Source organism: Nomascus leucogenys, chromosome 8 (genome assembly GCF_006542625.1).
Source record: "Nomascus leucogenys isolate Asia chromosome 8, Asia_NLE_v1, whole genome shotgun sequence".
Lineage (NCBI taxonomy): Eukaryota > Metazoa > Chordata > Mammalia > Primates > Hylobatidae > Nomascus > Nomascus leucogenys.
Window position 1 is genome coordinate 73,280,423 of NC_044388.1, and position 21,377 is coordinate 73,301,799.

The 21,377-nt window shown below is 43.5% G+C and overlaps 1 protein-coding gene across 3 annotated transcripts in view; it reads right to left on the reverse strand.

Moving 5' to 3' along the window:
- RIPOR2 (RHO family interacting cell polarization regulator 2) overlaps positions 1-21,377 on the reverse strand; it is a 102,694-nt gene that overhangs the window by 26,246 nt on the left and 55,071 nt on the right. Inside the window, exons 9-16 of one of the 3 annotated variants that reach the window (XM_030817387.1) lie at positions 17,710-17,753; positions 15,751-15,876; positions 14,949-15,097; positions 13,205-13,334; positions 12,722-12,871; positions 7,932-8,624; positions 4,179-4,360; positions 801-969 (exon numbers count right to left, since the gene is read on the reverse strand). In XM_030817387.1, coding sequence (XP_030673247.1) covers positions 801-969; positions 4,179-4,360; positions 7,932-8,624; positions 12,722-12,871; positions 13,205-13,334; positions 14,949-15,097; positions 15,751-15,876; positions 17,710-17,753 — 1,643 coding nt within the window. Of the gene's footprint in view, positions 1-800; positions 970-4,178; positions 4,361-4,446; positions 5,850-7,931; positions 8,625-12,721; positions 12,872-13,204; positions 13,335-14,948; positions 15,098-15,750; positions 15,877-17,709; positions 17,754-21,377 lie in introns of those variants that run through there. The other 2 variants (XM_030817388.1, XM_030817389.1) reach the window with 2 other exon arrangements.

A 21,377-nucleotide genomic window follows, 5' to 3' on the forward strand; every position in this document is an offset into this window, starting at 1 on the left:
GGGACTATGGGCGTGAGCCACTGCGCCTGGTCTGGAACCATTTTATTAGCTTCTGCATTCTCTTCCTGTTCCACATACATCCAAGCAAGCTGGGAGAAGAATGATATTAGGAGAAGAAAAGCAACCAGGCAAGGAGAAAGCTCTTAAGTAGATGCTTTGTTCAAGACAGCTGAAGCCCTTCCTGCAACAAAAGAATTTCAGAACATTTGCTCCACTGTTGAAAAACCTTAAGTGGCAAACAGCTTGAGATGAGAAGAAAAATCAGCTCTGTGGTGTCCCAGAATGAGAGCTAAATGGTGATGATTATGGCCTAGGGAAATATCTCTTAGCATTGCTAATTAAGAATTACTTATTCAAGGTCCAGGAGACTGTGGTTAGATTCTTTAACACTTTCTTTTAGCTATCCAGGTGGTGAAAAACTAATTCATTTGACATTCACATTAATATATATTCAGTACTACTGGCTTTCAAGCTCCATTGCAGATGGTGGAATACAAATGCCTTCCCCCCACCCCCTTAATCACATTATTTTCAGGTACTATCAAATGAGTCAAAAGTGAGAGCTAACCATATTCCACCTACTACTGTGAAGGTCTGGAGAGTTAGGTTCGAAGATGAAAAACCCAAGGTTGTAGAGGGATGGGCAGGCCCATCAGAGTTTTTGACTTGGCTCAAACCACAGCAAGACTGTTTTCTTATTCCTGAATTCTCATTTGCCTGGCAACACTAAAAAATGAAAGCACACTTCCTGGTATGTAAATCAACTGGCATCTCAAACACAAATTCATCGCTGATCCTACCTGCACGAGTTGGGTGCAGTACTGGAGGTGCCTGACGATGGTGATGTCCAGGCTCTCGTTGCCTGTGGTCAGTGGGAGAGGACTTCCTGCCACACTGGTCCCAACTCCTGTGTCTTCAGTGAGCGCTTCACTGAGATGCCCCCTGGCTTCTGGGTGAACCGACCTGTAACTATTGAAGGTGGGCAAAACATTAGCTATTCTTTTTCTGTGCACAAACCACAGGTCAAGTCAACATGGTTTGCATCAGGCCCCAACAGCACCCACTGAAAACAGTCTTTCGCTTGCCTATCTTGAAAAATAGAGACACCTTTCAAAAATTACTTAATTCAGCCTGGTCACCAACTTGCCTGGTGTTAAAAGGACATGCAAACAAATTGCTTTCAAAGTTCTTTCTCTGCTTTTTAAGCCTAATGAACCACTTATGAAGTAGTTTCACCCAGAAGTCTTTGAAACATGCCCTCATTTTGAATGTGTTGCACTTTCCTGCTCTGTTGACAGGGTGATCTGCCAAATTTTCTGGAATTAAATTGTCCTCTATATTTGTGGTTTCCCAAAGGCAATACCATTAAGAAATACTCTGCCAAGGTTTTCTCCTGGCCTCAGATCAATTGCTACTTGAATAAAAGGAAAAAGGAAAGCTGCCAAGAAGAGAGACATGATGTTCTACTCTGGACAAAACTTAAAAAGGGTGTTTGAATATTTAGAGGAATCGCTTAGTTCTGCCTCTCACGCTTTGTTTAAACCCCCTTGCTGAACTGTATGAAGTTATATCATGATAGGCACCTACATTTTAAAAAATCTCTTGCATTGATTATCTAATTTGATTCATAAAATAAACCTGTGTACTAGGGAGGGTGGGAATAGTGGTCTTGTTTCACATGATTAGCAGAGATGTTAAGAGTGTCCTGGTTCACACAGCTAGACGGGACAGGGCAGATTAGGGCTTCTAGCCTCACACTCTCTGGTGTCCACAATTTAAAAAGATTAGCACCAGAGCTTAGAGGCTTTGAATGCTTTATTCTGATTCTGATTCACATTTGCCTCCAAGGGGAACACACTCAGTTTCTGTCTGGGCAGTCCACACATAGCAGCCAATACATATTTAAAATACACACACACACACACACACACACACACACACACACGCTCTTTCCCAATACTTCTGATGACATACAATAAGATTAATCAAATTAGACATATTTAATATCAATGATGTATAACATTTATAAAAACCTGTGATTTTTTGTTGTCAAAATGTTTCTTATAGCAAGAAGAAAAAAAGTTTAGATTGATGCCTGACTTTGCTACATACATCCTGTAACAGCTTAAGGTAACAAGTATGCAGAAAAATTTTTGGAAAGAAGTATTTCGCAAATTCTATCAAGCTAAAAAATATTAAGGCAGAACAATTTATTTTTATTATTTTTGTGAGACGGAGTCTCGCACTGCCACCCAGGTTGGAGTGCAGCGGCTCGATTTCAGCTCACTGCAACCTCCATCTCCCAGGTTCAAGCCATTCTCCTGCCTCAGCCTCCTGAGTAGCTGGGACTACAGGCGTAATGCCACCATGCCCGGCTAATTTTTGTATTTTTAGTAGAGATGGGGTTTCACCATGTTGATCAGGCTGGTCTCGAACTCCTGACCTCAAGTGATTCACCCTCTTCAGCTTCCCAAAGTGCTGGGTTTACAGGAGTGAGCCACCACGCCCAGCCTTATGTATTTATTTGAGAGAAGGTCTTGCTCTGTTGCCCAGGCTGGAGTGCTGTGGTACAATCTCAGCTCACCTTGACCTCCTGGGTTCAAGCCATCCTCCCACCTCAGCCTCCCGTGTAGCTGGGACTACAGGTGCACACCACCACACCCAACTAACTTTTGTATTTTTAGTAGAGATGGCATTTTGCCATGTTTCCCAGGCTGGTCTTGAGCTACTGAATTCAAGTAACCCTCTGGCCTTGGCTTCCCAAAGTGCTGGGATTATAGGCATGAGCCACCATGCCTGGCCAAATGTAGGATAATTTAAACATTACATTCATTTAATAAATTTTCTTTGCCATGTCCCCAGTTTGCTTAAGGGGTAAATTCAAGTTCTCCTGGTTTTTTTCCTGGTTTTATTTTGAAAAAGGAAACCCTTCAGGGACAACAAAAAACAAAAACTAACATCTTTCAGGGAGATTTGTGAAGGTTGAAGTCATAGCTTGCTGTAACTTGAAAACCCGTTTACGTCATATTGTGCCAAGGTAAAGATGAGTGGGCAATCCACTCCCATTTTGGGAAAGTGTGTTTTCTTTCACAGCAATTGATGGAGGTGGGTATGTTCCATTGTGCTTATTTTGCTTTATCTGTAGTTATAAAATTGGACCCCAGGCTCTAGTTCTGAAAACGTGATTTGGCTGCACAAGGACACCTGACGGTGAAGGTGACAACTTTCACCTTCATCCACTGCTTCCAAAGAAGGTCACATTCTCCATCTAGAGAGGTGCAGTACCAGTGGCAGTCATCGGTCATCTCCTCTTACATTCTAAGAGAAATATGCACCATGGGACTTAAACTTGGCTTTGATGTGTGCCTTGATGAACTCAATCTCATGCTAAGACTCACTGGGTTGAAGGAAGCATGAAGGGTTGGGAAAGGGAAGCACAACAAAACAAAGGCAGCGGAAGTAAAGTGCAAGCCAGGGAGAACCAGGCCCAAATCTGTCATCCAGTAAGAGTTCTTCAGAAATGTGTATACCTAGTTAATTTGGAATTAGTTACACGGGGTCAAGTTGTAGACAGTGAACTGTATAAGACACATGTGAGGGCTGGGCATGGTGGCTCACACCTGCAATCCCAGCACTTTGGGAGGCTGAGGCGGGTGGATCACCTGAGGTCAGGAGTTCAAGACCAGCCTGGCCAACATGATGAAACCCGTCTCTACTAAAAAAATACAAAAATTAGCCGGGTGTGGTGGCAAGTGCCTGTAGTCCCAGCTACTCGGGAAGCTGAGGCAGGAGAATCACTTGAACCTGGGAGGTGGAGGTTGTGGTGAGCTGAGATCGCACCACTGCACTCCAGCCTGGGTGACAGAGTGAGACTCTGTCTTAAAAAAAAAAAAATGTGTACACATGTACGTGTATAAAACACTCTCATACACAATTTTCCTCTTTACTTATAAAGAGGAAATATAAAGATATTTATTTTCCCTTAACCCAAAAGAGGTGAATAATGTTGACTGTTTTATTGCACTTGACAATAAAAAGGAACTATAAGCCAATTCGTCACTCATGTGGAGAGTTTTATCTTCCTGGAAATGTGTACCAGGTCCCCTCTGACAGTAACAAAGAACTACTGTATTAGCTGTGACAGGAGAAATATAAGGAGACACTAACTTCAGACTTACCTGTGTTTCTCAGTCTCGGTGTCTGAAAATACTGAGTCAGCACCTCCGCCAACATTACAAACCTCGTCACCATCCTCCTCCTCGTCAAAATCAGAGGTGTTCAGGAAATCAAAGCTTTCTAAAGCACTTTCAACTGTAAGACTTAAACTGGAAGACCTGCTGCGGCTTACTGCTGGCTTGCACTGTAAAGGCAGAAGGCACCAGGGAGAATATCAACATATCCGGAAAGAGAAACAAGACACACGATGCTCAATTGGAGATGCCACACTTTTTTTTTTTGTTTCAAGTTTTTATTTTTTGTTAGCATTTAAAAAATGCATTTAAAAATCTTTATATCCAAAAAAGAAGTACAACCATGGATAAAATGGCACAATATCTGGGACTGGTTGCAGAAGAATCCAGAGGGAAGTCAGCAGGTTGAAGAATAGGAAACAAGATTGGCCATGAGTTGATCACTGGGGAGGTTGAGGGATGGGCACACTGGGATCCATTAGAGGAACTTCTCTACTTCTGTTTGAAATTTTTAAAACAAAAAGTTGAAAAAACAAAACAAAACAAAACCATGTCAACCACAAAGCCTTGGGAAACAGAACTGCTATATCCCTCTGCCTAGGGCTCACCCCAAAATAAAATACCACAAGCAGACAAATTTTAAGTCAGTGAGTCAATGCTGAATACTGACCAATCTCTAATTCCAAGTGGCAATGTCTTCAGTGTTCTACAAAAGGCGCTAGCTATCTAAGGCATCTGCTCTAAAGGACTAACAAAACAAATCCCAGAAACAGGAAGTGGTTCAAATTCACCTAGCCCATGTTTCCTAGGTAAGAAGCCCTGCATCTTTTTTTTTTTTTTTTTTTTTTTTTGAGATAAGGTCTTGCTCTGTCACTCAGGCTGGAGTGCAGTGGTGTGATCACACCTCACTGCAGCCTCAACCTCCCGGGCTTAAGCAATCCTCTCACATTAGCCTCCCAGGTAGCTGAGACCACGGGCATGTGCCACCACACCAGGCTAATTTTTTTCTTTTTTTGTAGAGACAGGGTCTCCCTGTATTGACCATACTGGTCTTGAACTCTTGGGCTCCAGCAATCCTTGGCTTCCCAAGGTGTTGGGATTACAGGCATGAGCTACCGCACCTGCTTATAGCACATAACTTTTCCTCTGAGGATTGAGGAAAGAATGAATGCCTTGGGCACAACAAGAAGCAGCCCTGCTTCCTCTGGAGCTCTGCCTCAAAGGGAACAAGTCCCACCACTTCCCTGACCAGGCCCTGGCATCATGGGAGCAATCCCATTCTCTGGCCCAGAGCATTCTATAATGCTGGCCACATGCAGAAACATTACAAGCAAAACAATGCCAGTTGCTATGGGCACAGAGTTGGAGAGAAGTATTTCCAAATATTCAAGAGGATGCTGGGGTGGGTCGAATGGGACAAATTCTGCAAGTTAGAAGCACTAAATGTCCTCCATCCAGTTAGGTGACACTCCTTGCTGATTTCTTAGTGCAAGGTAGGAAGGGCCTTGCAGGGATCTGTCTCTGACACTCAAGATGGCACAAAAGCACATGGGAAAACGCCTTTCGGTCTTTTAAATCACAGTTGTCTCATTCACCCTCAGTGATCTCCGTCCAACAGGCGGCACCATTTAGTTTCTGATCGTCAAGATGTTTAGCATCCTAGGAATGTGAAGGAGGGAGAAAAGAGAAAGCTTTGTCCAGCTGATGCTTTAATTCTGGCTGGATATAAAGCCATTTGCCCCAGACCTAAACACACTTACTAGTGACGGTTTCAGCAATCTCAGGGGGAGAGGGGGAGTCGGTCTGGACTTTACCTACTTCTAGGGTCTTTTTTCCTAAGCAAGGTGTCTGCACAATTTGATCTTGTGCAGTATGGATGTGTTTAAATATTGGTCATGACAAAGAAAGGGGCAGTTGAGGATTTTAGTAGCAGGACAATTTTGGAACAACAGCAGACTGAAATAATACTCTGGAAAGAAGTCTCTGATCATCAGTTTTTAATAATGTTTAGTGTTTCCTGTGGATTGAGCTACTTACCAGCACCCTAGATGCCTGGAATGGGAGCTGCTATCACTACTGGATTTCTCTAAGGAATTCACTTTAGATGGCATCAATCCGTGTCTTAGCTCTTTGAAATGAATACTTTTTGCCCACAAAGCAAAGTTGGTCAACTTTGCAGAAAAGATAGGTGCTTGGTAGAATACCAGACAAGCAGCCTGCATATACAAGCCCTGAGCTGATGGTTTTGAACTGATATTTTACAGAAAGTAGATTCAGAGTGCCCTTCTGTTTCTCGGAGGCTATGCCATCAACTGAGCTATCTGTCATGAGCATTTGAGGACCTGGAGAGTCAGAACCTGAATTATCAGCTGCCTTGGGCACAAATCTCCTCCAGAGTTAGGTCAGCAAGACTGAGTAGAGAAGGATAAGATGGTCAAAAAGCCTTGGAAATGTAGTTTCAGATGCCACTGGGCAGGCTACATATAAAAACAATCATCATATATATATATATATTTTTTTATTTTTATTTTTTTTTTTTGAGACAGGGTCTCACTTTTTCGCCCAGGCTGGAGCGCAGTGACGTGATCTCAGCTCATTACAACATCTGCCTCCTTGGCTCAAGTGATTCTTCCACCTCAGCCTCCCAAGTAGTTGGGACTACAGGTGTGTGCCACCATGCCTGGCTAATTGTATTTTTTGTAGAGATGGGATTTCGTCATGTTGCCCGGGCTGGTCTCTAACTCCTGGGCTCAAGTCATCTGCCCGCCTTGGCCTTCCAACATGCTGGGATTACAGGTGTGAACCACCATGCCCAGCCATGAAAACAGTTTTAGAAAGGGATGCAACAGCCTTCTGTGGGTTGGTTCTCGGCTTGCCCCTGCAACCTTACTTTCAAGCCTTTTTACAGACCAGGTACCCAAAGAACTGCTCTTTTAAGAAAAAGGATCCGAGTTCTATTTTATATGACAATATAAATCAGAACAGCAAAGAATACAAGAAGTGGCAGTGAGATTTGGGACAACAATTCAAATCTGTCTTCTTGTGCAGTGTTTTTTAAAAAATTAATCTGTATGCAGGTGGAGACAGATACATTCTGAAGCAGCAACAATGATCTCATTATCAGGACCTCTCGCCCGTGAGGAAATAATCCTTCTCATCTTACCCTCCCACCTCCATCCTGGGCTGTCTGATCCCTATGGATTGAGGGTATCTCTGGAGAGTCTGTAGAGTAGAGTGGATGATTATTTTGCTGATGATTAATCTGAGATTCTGACTTGGTTATTTGGACCAATTGTGAGAGCAGGCAGTCTCCTCCCGGAGGCAGTGGCTCACGGCTCTCACAATGGGACTGGATAACTCTGACTCCAACCAGGGAAAGGGCTCCCTGCTTTCCCGACACCCTGAGAGGGATCCTATCCAGTAACGCCTGTGAGACTGTAATCATCAAAGTGCCACTATTTCACATATGGGATTAGAATGATTAACTTGGGGACTGGGGGAATTTCAGCATTCTCTAGAGCTCTTTGTTTAAGTCCTAATCAATTTAGATAAGTTGATCTGTTGTTAGGAAAATAAAAATATGCACTACTGGCATATTAGTGCCTTTAAAATGATGATGAGCTATTAATCCTGTGATTGGACAGGATTTTTTTTTTTTAAATGATACCTCATCTTAAATAGAATGTTGGCTTAGGACACCTCTCTCCAAACCTAATCCAATTTCTCTAAAAATGTACTTACTTTTAGAATATCATCCAAATGCATGACTTCTTGGTTCAGATCCTGAAACTCTTTATACTGCTCTTTATGTGGTTCTAATGCAAGGAAAAGCCCATTAAAAGCATCCTCTAAGCTTCCATCTAGAAACGATCTGCAGCCTTCGGATTCTCCACCAACAGAGCCCTCAGAGAGCAGCCTGTCTGTGGCCACTGGCACCTCTGTGGATGTGAGCCTCTTGACCAGCTGCTTCGTGATGTTTCCTTCCATAGTGTCCAGTTCCACAGGCTTGAGCTCAGAGGCCTCCTCGGACTCTTGCAGAAGTGCCTCTGCAACATCATTCTCAAGGAACAGGTGCTCAGCCCCAGCACCTGAGGACTGTCGGCGGCAAGCCTCAGACGGGGCCGAGGCAGGTTTTCTGGGCTCCTCTGGGTCTTCCTCCTTCAGGTGTGACTTTGGCTCTTGGCCTTCTCCCAAGGAGTTCCTGGAAGATGCTGAGCTGGTGTCATCCATACCCTCATTCTGGGAGGCCAAGCTGCTGTGGTTAAACTCCGCAGGGGTGATGGTAATTTCTGGATTTGTTGAGTTGGAAGGGGAGCCTGTTGAGTGGGAGGTGAGGGCGCAGTCCCCGTTGGGCAGGTCACTGAAGCTGAGTGACAGTGGCATTTTCGCCTCGGCTGCCTTTCCATTTTGAAAGATGTCATCAGGTAGATTCGACTATAGATAAAAGATACCTTATTATTATTTTCAATACAAATGATGCATTTGGCTTGGCATGGTTTATTTCCAGACAGAATATAAGGCAATTACAATGAAAAAACCCAGAACTTTCAGAATGTTAGCATTTTATTTGTTGATGCCGTGTGTGTGTGTGTGTGTGTGTGTGTGTGTGTGTGTGTGTGTGTCTGGCAAAAGAAAACAGACCATTAAGGACTGTTTCTATTGTTGAATCTAGGTGAAAGTTCATGGCAATAGTTTTAAGGTTTGACATTTTTCAAAAGAAAAGGTTGCATGGGGGGAGGGGGCTTGTTTTCTGAATTCCAAGAGCTCATAATATTTGGCAGCCATAGTTATGAATAACATTACCAATTTCTTTTTCTATTTAGGCATCTATCTTAAAAAACTTTCCAACATCCATGCAATTTAGTTCCAAAGATGTGATGTTTTGTTCTGCTTCAATTCTCAAAAATTATTTTTTTGAAAATCTCTGCCCACAAATCCCAAGCTCTGGAAAATGTTTTATTAATTTAGCAACCATGCCATAAATAATTCAAGGTCAGCCATACATTTGCATAGCTTCTCTAGAAATAAGAGGAAAAGACTAATAAATGGAACATCAATATTGCAGGAGGCAAACCCCAGGGCTCTCAGGCTGCCTAGAAACACCAAGTCATCTGTCAAGCAGACCCGGGTGGTGTCACAGGTACGCCCTATGCTTCATGAAGCAGAACTCTGAAGAGAGAGGCCAGAAATATCCAGGTAACCAAGATCATTCATTTATTCAGGCATTTCTATTTCTAAGTCAGCTCTCCTTGTGCTGTGGTCTGTGTATAATGCCTAAATGCCAAATACTGCTCTGTGGAAAGGGCTTTTGAGTTACTGAGATTAACCCCTTCAAAATGGTTAATCTTTCTTTCTTTCTTTCTCTTTCTTTCTTTCTTTCTTTCTTTCTTTCTTTCTCTTTCCTTTCTTTCTCTCTCTCTCTCTCTCTCCCTCTCTCTCTCTCTCTCTTTCTTTCCTTCTTTTTTTTTTTTTTGAGACAGAGTTTCACTCTTGTTGCCCAGGCTGGAGGGCAATGGTGCGATCTCAGCTCACTGCAACCTCGGCCTCCTGGGTTCAAGTGATTCTCCTGCCTCAGCCTCCCAAGTAGCTAGGATTACAGGCATGCACCACCACGCCCCCAGCTAATTTTTGTATTTTCTTTTTAGTAGAGACAGGGTTTCGCCATGTTGGTCAGGGTGGTCTCAAACCCCTGACCTCAGGTGATCCGCCTGTCTCAGCCTCCCAAAGTGCTGGGATTACAGGCGTGAGCTACCATGCCCGGCCCAAAATGGTTAATTTTTCTTAGATCCCAGATTTGGTTTTTAAAGTAAATAAATGGTAAGTATCATGCTAGTAATTGTTTTAATTATATAGAAAATGACAAATTCTCAAAATTTGCTGGGAATAAGCCTGGCAAATAAAAACGTTACAGCAAATGCAGTGAAGAGCAGAAGGGAAGACAAAGGCTCCCTGTCCTCCTCCAGCCGGCTCCCTGGTCCCATTGCTGCTGTATCTGAGGCCACTAGATCCCGACACAAGCAGTTCATTGCACCCAAACTGTCCATTGTAGCATGGTTGGAAGGTGATTTACTTTAACCACAGGACGAGTGAAGTGATGTGTCACTGGACACTTGAGTAACCTCTACAAGCTCTGTCTCTCTACCTCCAAAACTAGGGATGTTTTACTCTATTAGTGATTATTGAACTGTGGTCCACAATGTTGTTGGGGTGGTGGGCTCTGGTGCTCCTCTTCCTCCCCTCCCAGCTTGGGTATTTCAGTTTCTTCCCTCTCGTATTTGCACCCCCCACCTCATATACAACTTATGTCTCTAGGAAAGACAAAAGGAATCTTTTAGGGGAGGGATGAGGGATGCCTGGAGCCATCTCCCTAGACCTCATCCATGGGGGTCCCTTAGGCTTCTAGAACCCATGGGCCCTCCATGTGGTCCCACTCAGCCTTGTCTGATCTGTGCACACATCTCATGGCAGCACCGAGGGAGGTGGGAGACACTGGGTGTGGCAGGGAGATTGGGTAGTCAGGATTCTTATTCAAATTCCAAAGTCCTTCTCAGCCATTTCTCTTGAGACTCCAAGACTCAAGCTCAATTTCCACCTACTTAAGTGGCAAATATTGAGTGAGAATAAATCAGGATGCCCTGCCCAAGGGGACTTGCAGTCTACCAAGGGGACAAGTCTAACAACAAGCACACAACGGTACAATGGTGTGCACGCTATAACTGAGGGATGACATCACGAGGGAAGGGCCCCAAAGAGGGGGTGGCTGCTGCCTGAGAAAGAGTCAGTCCTGGAGCTCAGTGTGGAAGATGGTGAGGTAGAGGGCAGGCACCAAAGGAAGTGCATTCTAGAAGGAACAACATGCAAAGACATGAGCTTCTGAAAGGAGGTGGTGCATTTGGAGGACACTGAGAAGCTCCGAGGGGCCCCAGCAGAGGATAGAGAGTGGAAAAGTGGGATGGGCTTGTGGTGGGCTGTGGCCAGATGGGAACAGCCGCTCTGAGGACCTTTGCATTTATCTAAAAGGCTTTATCAGGAAAGCCATCCAGTTGTTTTCTAATCTTGTTCTTATTTAAATTATGACACGAAACCTCTACCAACTCTCGCCCACAACCCTCAACCTGTAGCACATGAGCATATGAGCATGAATATATATGTTATGTTAATGGTTGCGTGTACAGCTGTGTTAGCTCTTTGTGTTTTGGTTCATGTTTTCATGTGTATTTCTCTCATACATTCTTCCCATTTTCCTTTAAAACTCCACCAGAGTTTAGCCTGGTTCTTTTCACCTGCCTTTTTTTTTTTTTTTTTTTTTTTTGAGACAAGGTCTTGCTCTGTTGTCCAGTCTGGACTGCAGTGGTGCAATCATAACTTACTGCAGCCTCAACCTCTTGGGCTTCAGTGATCCTCCTGCTTCAGTCTCCTGGGTAGTTGGGACCACAAGTGTGCACTACCACAACAGGGTAATTTTTAAATTTTTTTTTAGAGACGGGGTCTCACTTTGTTGGCCAGGCTGGTCTTGAACTCCTGGGCTCAAGCAATCCATCTGCCTTGGCCTCACAAGGTGCTGGGATTAGAGGTGTGAGCCACCATGTTCAGCCTTCACCTGCATTTTTTAATTCAGTGAAAACAATCCAATTATTATTATTATTAACCTGAAGACTTTTAATCCTTTCCTCTGTTGACACTCAAAGCTTCCTTTTATACATCTGTGAAGAGCAGGATGTTCCATGCATGTGTGTGTGCATGCAAGTGTGTGTGTATCCTCTGGTGACATAATGTATAATATATAATACTTAAATTGTATTCCTGACTGAATTAAAGATACCTTTTTATCAAAGTGTTATAGAATTAACAAACATTATAATAAACTAAGACTGGGAACCTTTCAAATAGAAGTAGCTCTAGTAAAATTCATTGAAATCCTTTTGAGTTCCTTGAATGCCAATTTTTTTTTTTTTTTTTTTTGAGATGGAGTTTGCTGTTGCCCAGGCTGGAGTGCAATGGCACCATCTCGGCTCACTGCAACCTCTGCCTCCTGGGTTCAAGCGATCCTCTCACCTCAGCCTCCCAAGTAACTGGGACTACAGGCACATGCCTCCACTCCCGGCTAATTTTTGTATTTTTAGTAGGGGCAAGGTTTGACCATGTTGGCCAGGCTGGTCTTGAACGCCTGAGCTCAAGTGATCCGCCCACCTCAGCCTCCCAAAGTGCTGGGATTACAGGTGTAAGCCACCATGCTGGGCCGAATGCCAGTTTTTGAAAGGCTTAAACTTGTTTAAAATCTCGTTACCATGGATATATTTGCCACAATGGAGAAAAATCACAGCACAAAAACAGGGATCATTAGAAGAGAAGGACAAACTGCGTCTCTATCAAAGTTACATGCACGACCAAGTTTCCCGCCCCAAGGACAGTACAGCTGTAACCATTACCCAGTGAGCAAGACAGAGAAGATAAAACAAGAGACATGCTGAGTCACACATGCCACAAGCCCCCGAAGTCAAGCACTCCATACCCGGGCAGGCCACACTCACATAGAGCTCTAGCACGGCCTTGGGACTCGGCCTGAGGGAAGGCAGGTCACTGAAGGAGCGGCTGCGGTGCAGCTTGGCAAAGAAAGTGTCTTGCAAGGCACTCAAGACAGACAGCCACCTGGGCTTGTCTGGGGAAGGATGCAGCCACCTCTTCAGAAGTGAAAGCAAGATGGGGGAGTTAGTGGGAAGAATCAGGTTACTACGTTTTGTTAGCTTTTTAGCAAGCATTTTTGATTAAAACAAGGAGGCTATTATTTATATGCACTTCTTTACAAGGCTGATCTTAGAGAATGTTCAGAAAAATCTACATGTTACCATCACAGCAATAGGTAAGGTGGGCAAGGAGAGAGGAAAAACAGAGGAGGCTCACCACTTCTGATAGAATTACTAACTCCCAGCACTGTCTCTTAAGCATTTCAAATGCTGGGTGCAAGCACTGGCTCAGGTGCACTGATTCTACTCGGGAAATTACACTGAACTTACAAAGAAGGAGTGGTCTTTGAAGGTGGGTGTTTCCGGGGTACCCTGGCTGTACATGGACATTCTCCTCTGAAGGGCTGCCGCCTTGTTCCCAGCGCCTGAGGATGTGGTCATGTCCTCCACGTCGAATGGACTGCAAAACAACAGGTCCCCATGTATGCGCATTTGGTAAAATCACCTATCATCAACAGACCACAGGCTAAGAGAGTATCTCATTATATAAAGGTAAACTCAACCAGTGGTTCGGAACTGGGCTGGTTTTAGCTAAACTGGTTTGCAGAAAATAAACCTGGATAAAAGAAAAGTGGAGCAGAAAACTGAGTCTAGACTCACCCAAGGGACCCCAGAATATTATCACAGCTCTAAGCACAATTTATATATACACTTAGATACACCTGTTCCTCATTAACATTAGAAACACAAATTTATGAATGCTTGCTTCGACAAAACAAGATGTTGAAAAGTCTATAAAAATTATCTGAACTTTGCGGGGCTAGATACCTTAATGGTATAAGACATCGACAGACTATTGTTCCATTCTAAAGAAAACACTCAAAAATAGAATCCCATTCATTTCAGTTGACACAGAGCCTCTTGTGTGGGAAGAGAATAACAGGCTGTTCACTATGATGCCACTTAACATCATGGCACCCGATTCATCCAGCAAGAAGAATGATCTTGCATGTGAGACGTCAATGACTGCAGATTGTGGGGAGGGGAGGGCTGGGCAAAGAGTGCTGATGATGACAAGGCAAGAGTGTCTTTGCTGCTTCCACACCTGGCTTTCTATATTGTAAATGAGACCCTGAGCATGAATACTCAACATGTCATATTTACTCGGCAATATACCAGGGGCATTACATTAAACGTTGTGAACTACTAGTGGTTTTTTTTTGGAGATGGAGTTTTGCTCTTGTTGCCCAGGCTGGAGTGCAATGGCACGATCTCAGCTCACTGCAACCTCTGCCTCCCGGGTTCAAGTGATTCTCTTGCCTCAGCCTCCCGAGTAGCTAGCATTACAGGTGCCTGCCACAATGCCCAGCTAATTTTTGTATTTTTGGTAGAGACGGAGTTTCACCATGTTGGCCAGGCTGGTCTCAAACTCCTGACCTCAGGTGATCCACCTGCCTCAGCCTCCCAAAGTGCTAGGATTACACTTGTGAGCCACTGTGCCTGGCGCTGCTAGTGTTAATAACTTATCATGACCTTTCTCACCGGGTGACTTTGGAAAACCATTTCTAAGTTCATTGCTTTGAAAAAAGGTATCTCTTGCCCTTTGGGGATATTCTATTTCAGTAAATACAGTGCAGAGGAACTAAGGATACTCATAATTTTCCAGAGCAGTGTGAAGTTATGTGATAAAGAGGAATAAGCATTTAAAGCATCCGTGAGAATCAGGATTTTTATGAGGTCAAAGTACCTCCTATTGGACAGATATTTTCTTTCAAATTAGTTTACTTGAGAGGACATATGCCCTTACATGTTTAAAGGTAGAGAGGGAAGGAAGGTGACAGAAAAAATATTTTAAAATATTTTAAACTTTAACACGTGTGCACCTCACCCGGGGAGTTTGTTAAACAGATTCTGGGGCCTGAGCAATTCTGACACAGTAGTTCTGGGGTGGGGCCCGAGATTCTGCTTTTTTAACAAGCTCCCTGGTGATGCCGATGGTCCATGCACCAGCTTTGAATAGCACTAGCCAGTATCAGATATTTCTATATGATGAAATAAAGGAAGAGGCACTTACTACCAGGTGATTTCCAGGTTCAGTTTGATGGTGCCAAGATCATTGATGTCGACAGCCACTACCTGAGGTCGGGCTGCAAACAGCTCTTTGGTCTCACAGGTCACGCTACCTACCAGGATGTGAGTTGCTAGCCCTTTGAGCTCCGTGACCTAGCAGAGAGAGTGGGAGGGGATAGGCCTTACATCACAGCAGAGGAGAAAGGTAGAATAATGTGTCATTTTTTTTACTGAGCTAGGTTGGTCATTTCTTTCAGAATCATATCTGAAATCGGAAGTGGATTTTCTTTTTACTTTCTTTTCTTTTTTTTTTTTTTTTTGGAGACAGGGTCTCTCTCTGTCACCCAGGCTATAGTGCAGTAGTGTGATCATGGCTCATTGCAGCCTTGACCTCCTGGGCTCAAGTGATCCTCCCACCTCAGAGTCCCAAGTAGCTGTAACTACAGGCACATGGACCACGTCTGGCTAATTTTTTTACTTTTGTAGAGACGGGGTTTTGCCATGTTGGCCAGGCTGGTCTCGACCTCCTGGGCTCAAGTGATCTACCCACCTCAGCCTCCCAAAGTGCTGGGATTACAGGCGTGAGCCACTACACTACACCGGGCCAGAGGTGGATATTTCAAAAGTCTATCTTAGATTGACTTTACTTACTCTGATGAGAGAGCAGCTGTCTTTGTAACAGACTTGTAGTGCAGAGAAGTCTGTGGGATGGAGGGGCGACTGGCAGGGGTCACGGGTAAAGGCCCCACCAATGGATCATCCAGCCGTGGCACCAGGAAAGACAACAGGCAATGACAATACTGTACCTTGATGGAGATGAACCCAACTATCAGGGGCAGAAAAACTGTTTCTTCTCCATCCCAGCTCTGCTTGCCATTTACTTCTATTTTCCCTTTCAGTTTCCACCGCTGCCGGCCATACTTCATGAAAATCTGGAGAGGAGACATCCAAGGGCCTTCATGTCTTGCCACCCTCCCTTCTCCACCAGAACACCAAGATCAAAAGGAGAAAGACCTAAAGCCACTGCCGCCCTCCCCTTCTCCCTTACTCTCCCTCTACCCCCTTACCCTTGGGTGTGGATGGAGCTGGGAATGAGTGGGCAGGAGCCTTTTTTTTTTTTGAGATGGAGTCTCGCTCTGTCACCCAGGCTGGAGTGCAGTGGCACGATCTTGGCTCACTGCAACCTCCGCCTCTAGGGTTCAAGCGATTCTCCTGCCTCAGCCTCCCAAGTAGCTGGGACTACAGGCATGTGCCACCATGTCAGGCTAATTTTTGTATTTTTAGTAGAGACGGGGTTTCACCATGTTGGCTAGGCTGGTCTTGAACTCCTGACCTCAGGTGATCTGTCCACCTCGGCCTCCCAAAGTGCTAGGATTACAGACTTAAGCCACCGTGCCTTGCCCGAAACTTTTAAAGCACAGTAAGTTCTGCCTGTCTGAGACAGAGAGGGTACAGGTTTTCTGTAGTAAAAGGTCATTGCACTGTGCCCTTCTGCTCACTTATGCCAAGCAGTTCTCTCTGTTAGTTCTACTTCAGTAGAGCAGCCATTGGGATTAATTCTCCACACAACCCAGCTCCTTTAGCGAGACTAGGAAGTATCAGCTAAAACCCCCTTAGCAGTCAGAAGCAAGAAATAAAGACATCCTTACTCTGGATAGGGAGATGGAGCTGGCAAGGACTTTGAAATCCAACATACTCTTGGAGGAAGGTGTGTAATATCTCCTTAGTCAGACTGCTTTAATGTTTAAGAGAAGATACACCCTCACCCCTGCTAAGAGGTATGTGTATAGAGGGTTTTGGAGGAGATGTTAGATGAAATGGTTATATAAGTTTCCTTTTGAAAAGGGAAAAGAAAAAAGGCTATTTTTACTTTTTGGAGCACATTTTTACAAAGAAAGATCTAGATGTTATTCTTCTTCAGACATGGTACTTAATGATCAGCCATGATCCTGGATTGGCTCTTGGATCAGGAAAAAAAAAAAAAACCTGCTTACCTAGTACAATATTGGGACACCTGGCAAAATATGAACATAGACTAATTTCAGGTGACGTTAGCTGAAGAGCCAATGTTAAACTCACTGGTGTTGAGGGCTTAGTAATGCCTATGTAAGAGAATGTCTTTTCATTCTTAGAAGAATTTAGGGATGAAGAGTCTTGGTGTTTGCATCTTGCTCTAAAATGGTGCAGGGGCTGGATGTGGTGGCTCACACCTGTAATCCCAGCACTTTGGGAGGCCGAGGCGGGGGTGATCACTTGAGGTCAGGAGTTCAAGACCAGCCTGGCCAACCTGGTGAAACCCCGTCTCTACTAAAAATATAAAAAAATTAGCCGGGTGTGGTGGTGCACACCTGTAGTTCCAGCTACTCCGGAGGCTGAGGCAGGAGAATCACTTGAATCCAGGAGGCAGAGGTTGCAGTGAGCTGAGACCACGCCACTGCACTCCAGCCTGGGCAACAGAGCGAGACTCCATCTCAAAATAATAAATAAATAAATAAAATAGTTCGGCAAAATAATAGTAACAATGACGCAATAATGATGATGATGACAGAGCAAATGTGGCATAATGTTACAAAGTGGTGAATCTAGATGAAAGGTTTATGGGAAGTCCTGTACCAGTTTCGAGACTTTCTCATTGGCTTAAAATGTTTTTCAAAATTAAAAATTAAAAAAAAAAAAGAAAATTTGAGAAGCAAAATAATGACATGACAACTGGCCCCTACCCTTCAGGTCCGTAATTCCAGCACCTAGACCAAGACAATACTTACTTCATATTGATCTCCAGGACAGAGGCGTGCAAAGCCAGCCAGACCTGTAACCAAGCAATTGGAAAGTGAGGTGTGGAACATATTTCCCCTCTCTATAGACACATACTGGCACATTAAAAAGAATTCAAGTGAAGTGTCAGAACTTTGTGCAAACTCACATAACACTTTTTGGGGCCATTCCTGGGGAACAGCTGTTTTTAGGGGAGTTCCTTCCATCACAGGTAAAGAAGACATTCCTAGATGAAGTGATGGAAGAGGTGGTCTCCAAGGCAGGGGAGGCTGGGCAAGGTGGGGAGCTAGAGCTCAGAATATCTTGGGCTGATTTAAGATCCAAGCAGATTCAAGGGTTAGGGTATTAGGGCCAGAAAGATAAATTTATTTATTTATCCAACATATTCCCATGAAGATAATCTGGTCTCCTATTTTTCTTTCTGTCCTAAAATGTGTGATTTTTAAGTGCCTCCCATTTGAGTTAAGATTCCATGCAGTTATTTCCCTTGCTGCCCCCCAATTTACTCATTCTGATGTTTTCTTTTTCCTTTTTATCTGGTGTAATGATACAATTTACTGTTATGAAATCCCTGAAAATGGATGATTACTTATACAAAGCTAGTGATTAAGAAAACAAAGTCAATCTAACCAACCAAATGATACACCCCCCCCCAGAAAAAACTGGGACTTTTCTTCTACTGTGCCATCCAGCAAGTCACGTCTAACTGGATCTGCTCCATTTGAGATCTCTCTCGGGTGCAGCAGCAAAAACAAATCTTATCAGACTAGATGGCCACCATCTGAGGCCATCTCAGGAACTCTGGGTTTGTCCAGTCTTTTTCTTTCTTTTTGTAGATATTTACTGAGAGCCTGCTGTATGTAATGGTCTGTGCTAGGAATTAGGGTAATAATTTGGAAATTAAAGATTTTATGGATACCCATGATATAGATAGAACAAAATACAGTTAAAGCCCACAGAAATGAAACAGACAAGGACTTGCAGGCAGTAAGATGGAGTTACACCTGAGGTTAATTTGTTTGTCTACCAGCTATCCTACTCTAGAAAATTTACTTAACCCAAGTTTCTTCACCTTTAAAATAGGGTAACAGTGTCTACTTTATAGAATTGTTTGTAAGGACAATATATGGCATCTAACACATAGTAGGTCATTAATACATGGTAATGATGATATATCCAAGAGTGGGATAATACTATTTATTGAGTACATGCCATCTACTATTTAATGAAAGACATAATCTATATGAAAAGACATAAGGCTGGCTCACGCCTATAATCCTAGCACTTTGGGAGGCCAAGAAAGGAGGATGACTTGAGCTCAGGAGTTCAAGACAAGCCTGGGCAACATAGTGAGACCTCATCTCTACTGAAAAGAAAGCAAAAATTAGCCAGGTGTGGTGCTGCATGCCTGTAGTCCCAGCTGCTCAGAGGCTGAGATGGGAGGATCGCTTGAGCCCAGGAGGTCGAGGCTATAGTGAGCTGTGATTACGCCACTGCACTCCAGCCTGGGTAACAGAGTGAGACTATGTCTTAAAAAAAAAAAAAGAAAAGAAAAGACACAGTAAATTGATATGCATCAGGGAGGGAAACAGCAGTGGAGAGACAGAAGATCTTTGCTTTTTTCTGTATTTTTATGAGAATGTATTACTATATAATTAAAATGAAAAAAGAGAGACTATCTTATTTAATGTAGAATAGTTTCAAGGAGGAAAGTAGCATTTGAATAACAGAGTTTCACCACAGTAAAATGAGGACATGGGTGTACAGATACTTCCAGGCTGAGTGAATGGCATGTGTGCATTCGACAATGTTTCTTGAACGTCTACTGTGTCAAGCATGAGTAAAGGTGTGGGGAGGAAGGCGTGCTAGTCACATGTGCATAGCAAATGAGGAAACTAATCTCATCAACAGAGGCTTGTCAGTGACCCAGCTTTACTTTAATCAGTTGTTTCTGGCTTTAGTCAGCTGTTAATTTGTTTTCCTGCCAATCACAAAGCAAAGCTCTTTACATTCATAGGGGCCTAAAGACTAAAAGTTTTATTCAAGGAACCAAAAACGTTTAATAAAAATGGGTAAAAATCTTCATCCTTTAAAAATTTTTTGAAGGAAAAAAATAAAGTTTTATAAGATTTCCAGTTAAGAATTCAGTATAGGCTGGACGTGGTAGCTCACGCCTGTAATCCCAGCACTTTAGAAGGCTGAGGAGGGCAGATCACCTGAGGTCAGGAGTTCCAGGCCAGCCTGGCCAACATGGAGAAACCCTGTCTCTACTAAAAGTACAAAAACTAGCCTGGCGGGGTGGTGCTTGCCTGTAATCCTAGCTTTTCGGGGGCTGAGGCAGGAGTATCGCTTGAACCCTAGAGGCAGAGGTTGCAGTGAGCAGAGATAACGCCACTCGCTCTGTGTGACAGAGCGAGACTCCATCTCTGAAAAAATCCCCCCAAAAAAACAAAAGAATTCAGTACAAATATTTGGAGTGAACTTTTAATTAAAGGCAATATTTATAATGTAATATTAAGTATAAAAAGAAAAAAGGCAGCTGGGTGTGGTGGCTGACGCCTGTAATCTCAACACTTTGGGAGGCCGAGGCGGGTGGATCACAAGGTCAAGAGATTGAGACTATCCTGGCCAACATGGTGAAACCCTGTCTCTACTAAAAACATGAAACTAGCCAGGGGTGGTGGCAGCGGGTACCTGTAATCCCAGCTACTCGGGAGGCTGAGGCAGGAGAATCGCCTGAACGTGGGTGGCGGGGGTTGCAGTGAGCCGAGATCATGCCACTGCACTCCAGCCTGGCAACAGAGCATGACTCCATCTCAAAAAAAAAAAAAAAAAAAAAAAAAGGAAGGACACAAAACCTTACATAGAGTATAACCTCAGCTATATATAAATGGATCCCCAGGGAAAAAAGTCTAGAAGACCATACCAATCTGTTAGAAATAATTATCTCTGGTAGGGTAGAATTAAGGAGAAAGTTAAATTTTTGTCATTAAGTGGTAATCTTTGCTTTCTAAAAAGATCATATACTTATTTTGTAATACAGAAAAAAGATGTAAAAAGCATCACACACCCTGGCAGACAGCGTGTATACACAGAAAAGTTGGTTGGATATTTTAATAATTTTAACAAAGCTTAGCACTGGGTGGAACGATTATATATAATTTTATTTATTTTTTTGTTATATTTCTCAATGTTTTTAAAAAAGAAGGTACTACTTTCAAAGTATTTAAATAGAGATTGAAGAAGACACGAACAATTCCTCCCTGCTTACCCAGTGATTTCTTAGAGGCAGTCCGAGGAAATAATTTTGATGAGCTGGTCCAGAAACAGCTGTTAGTCCTAGGCTGTTCCCACACAAAGACATCCATATGACAAATGGGTCCCTTGGTACCTCAGCCTCCTTGAGTTGCTATTTATAACCTTTGTGTTCTGGGTTGTTTTTATATTTATTTAAACGTGATTTTACCCATATAAAGATGCTGTGGATAGTATCACACAATATGTTTTGCCTTCTATGAATAGCCCTGTTAGTACGCTGGAGACTCCTGGCCAGGCATGGTGGCTCACACCTGTGACCCAGCGCTCTGGGAGGCCAAGGCAGTAGGATCACTTGAGCCCAGGAGTTTGAGACCAACCTGGGCAACATAGTGAGACCCTA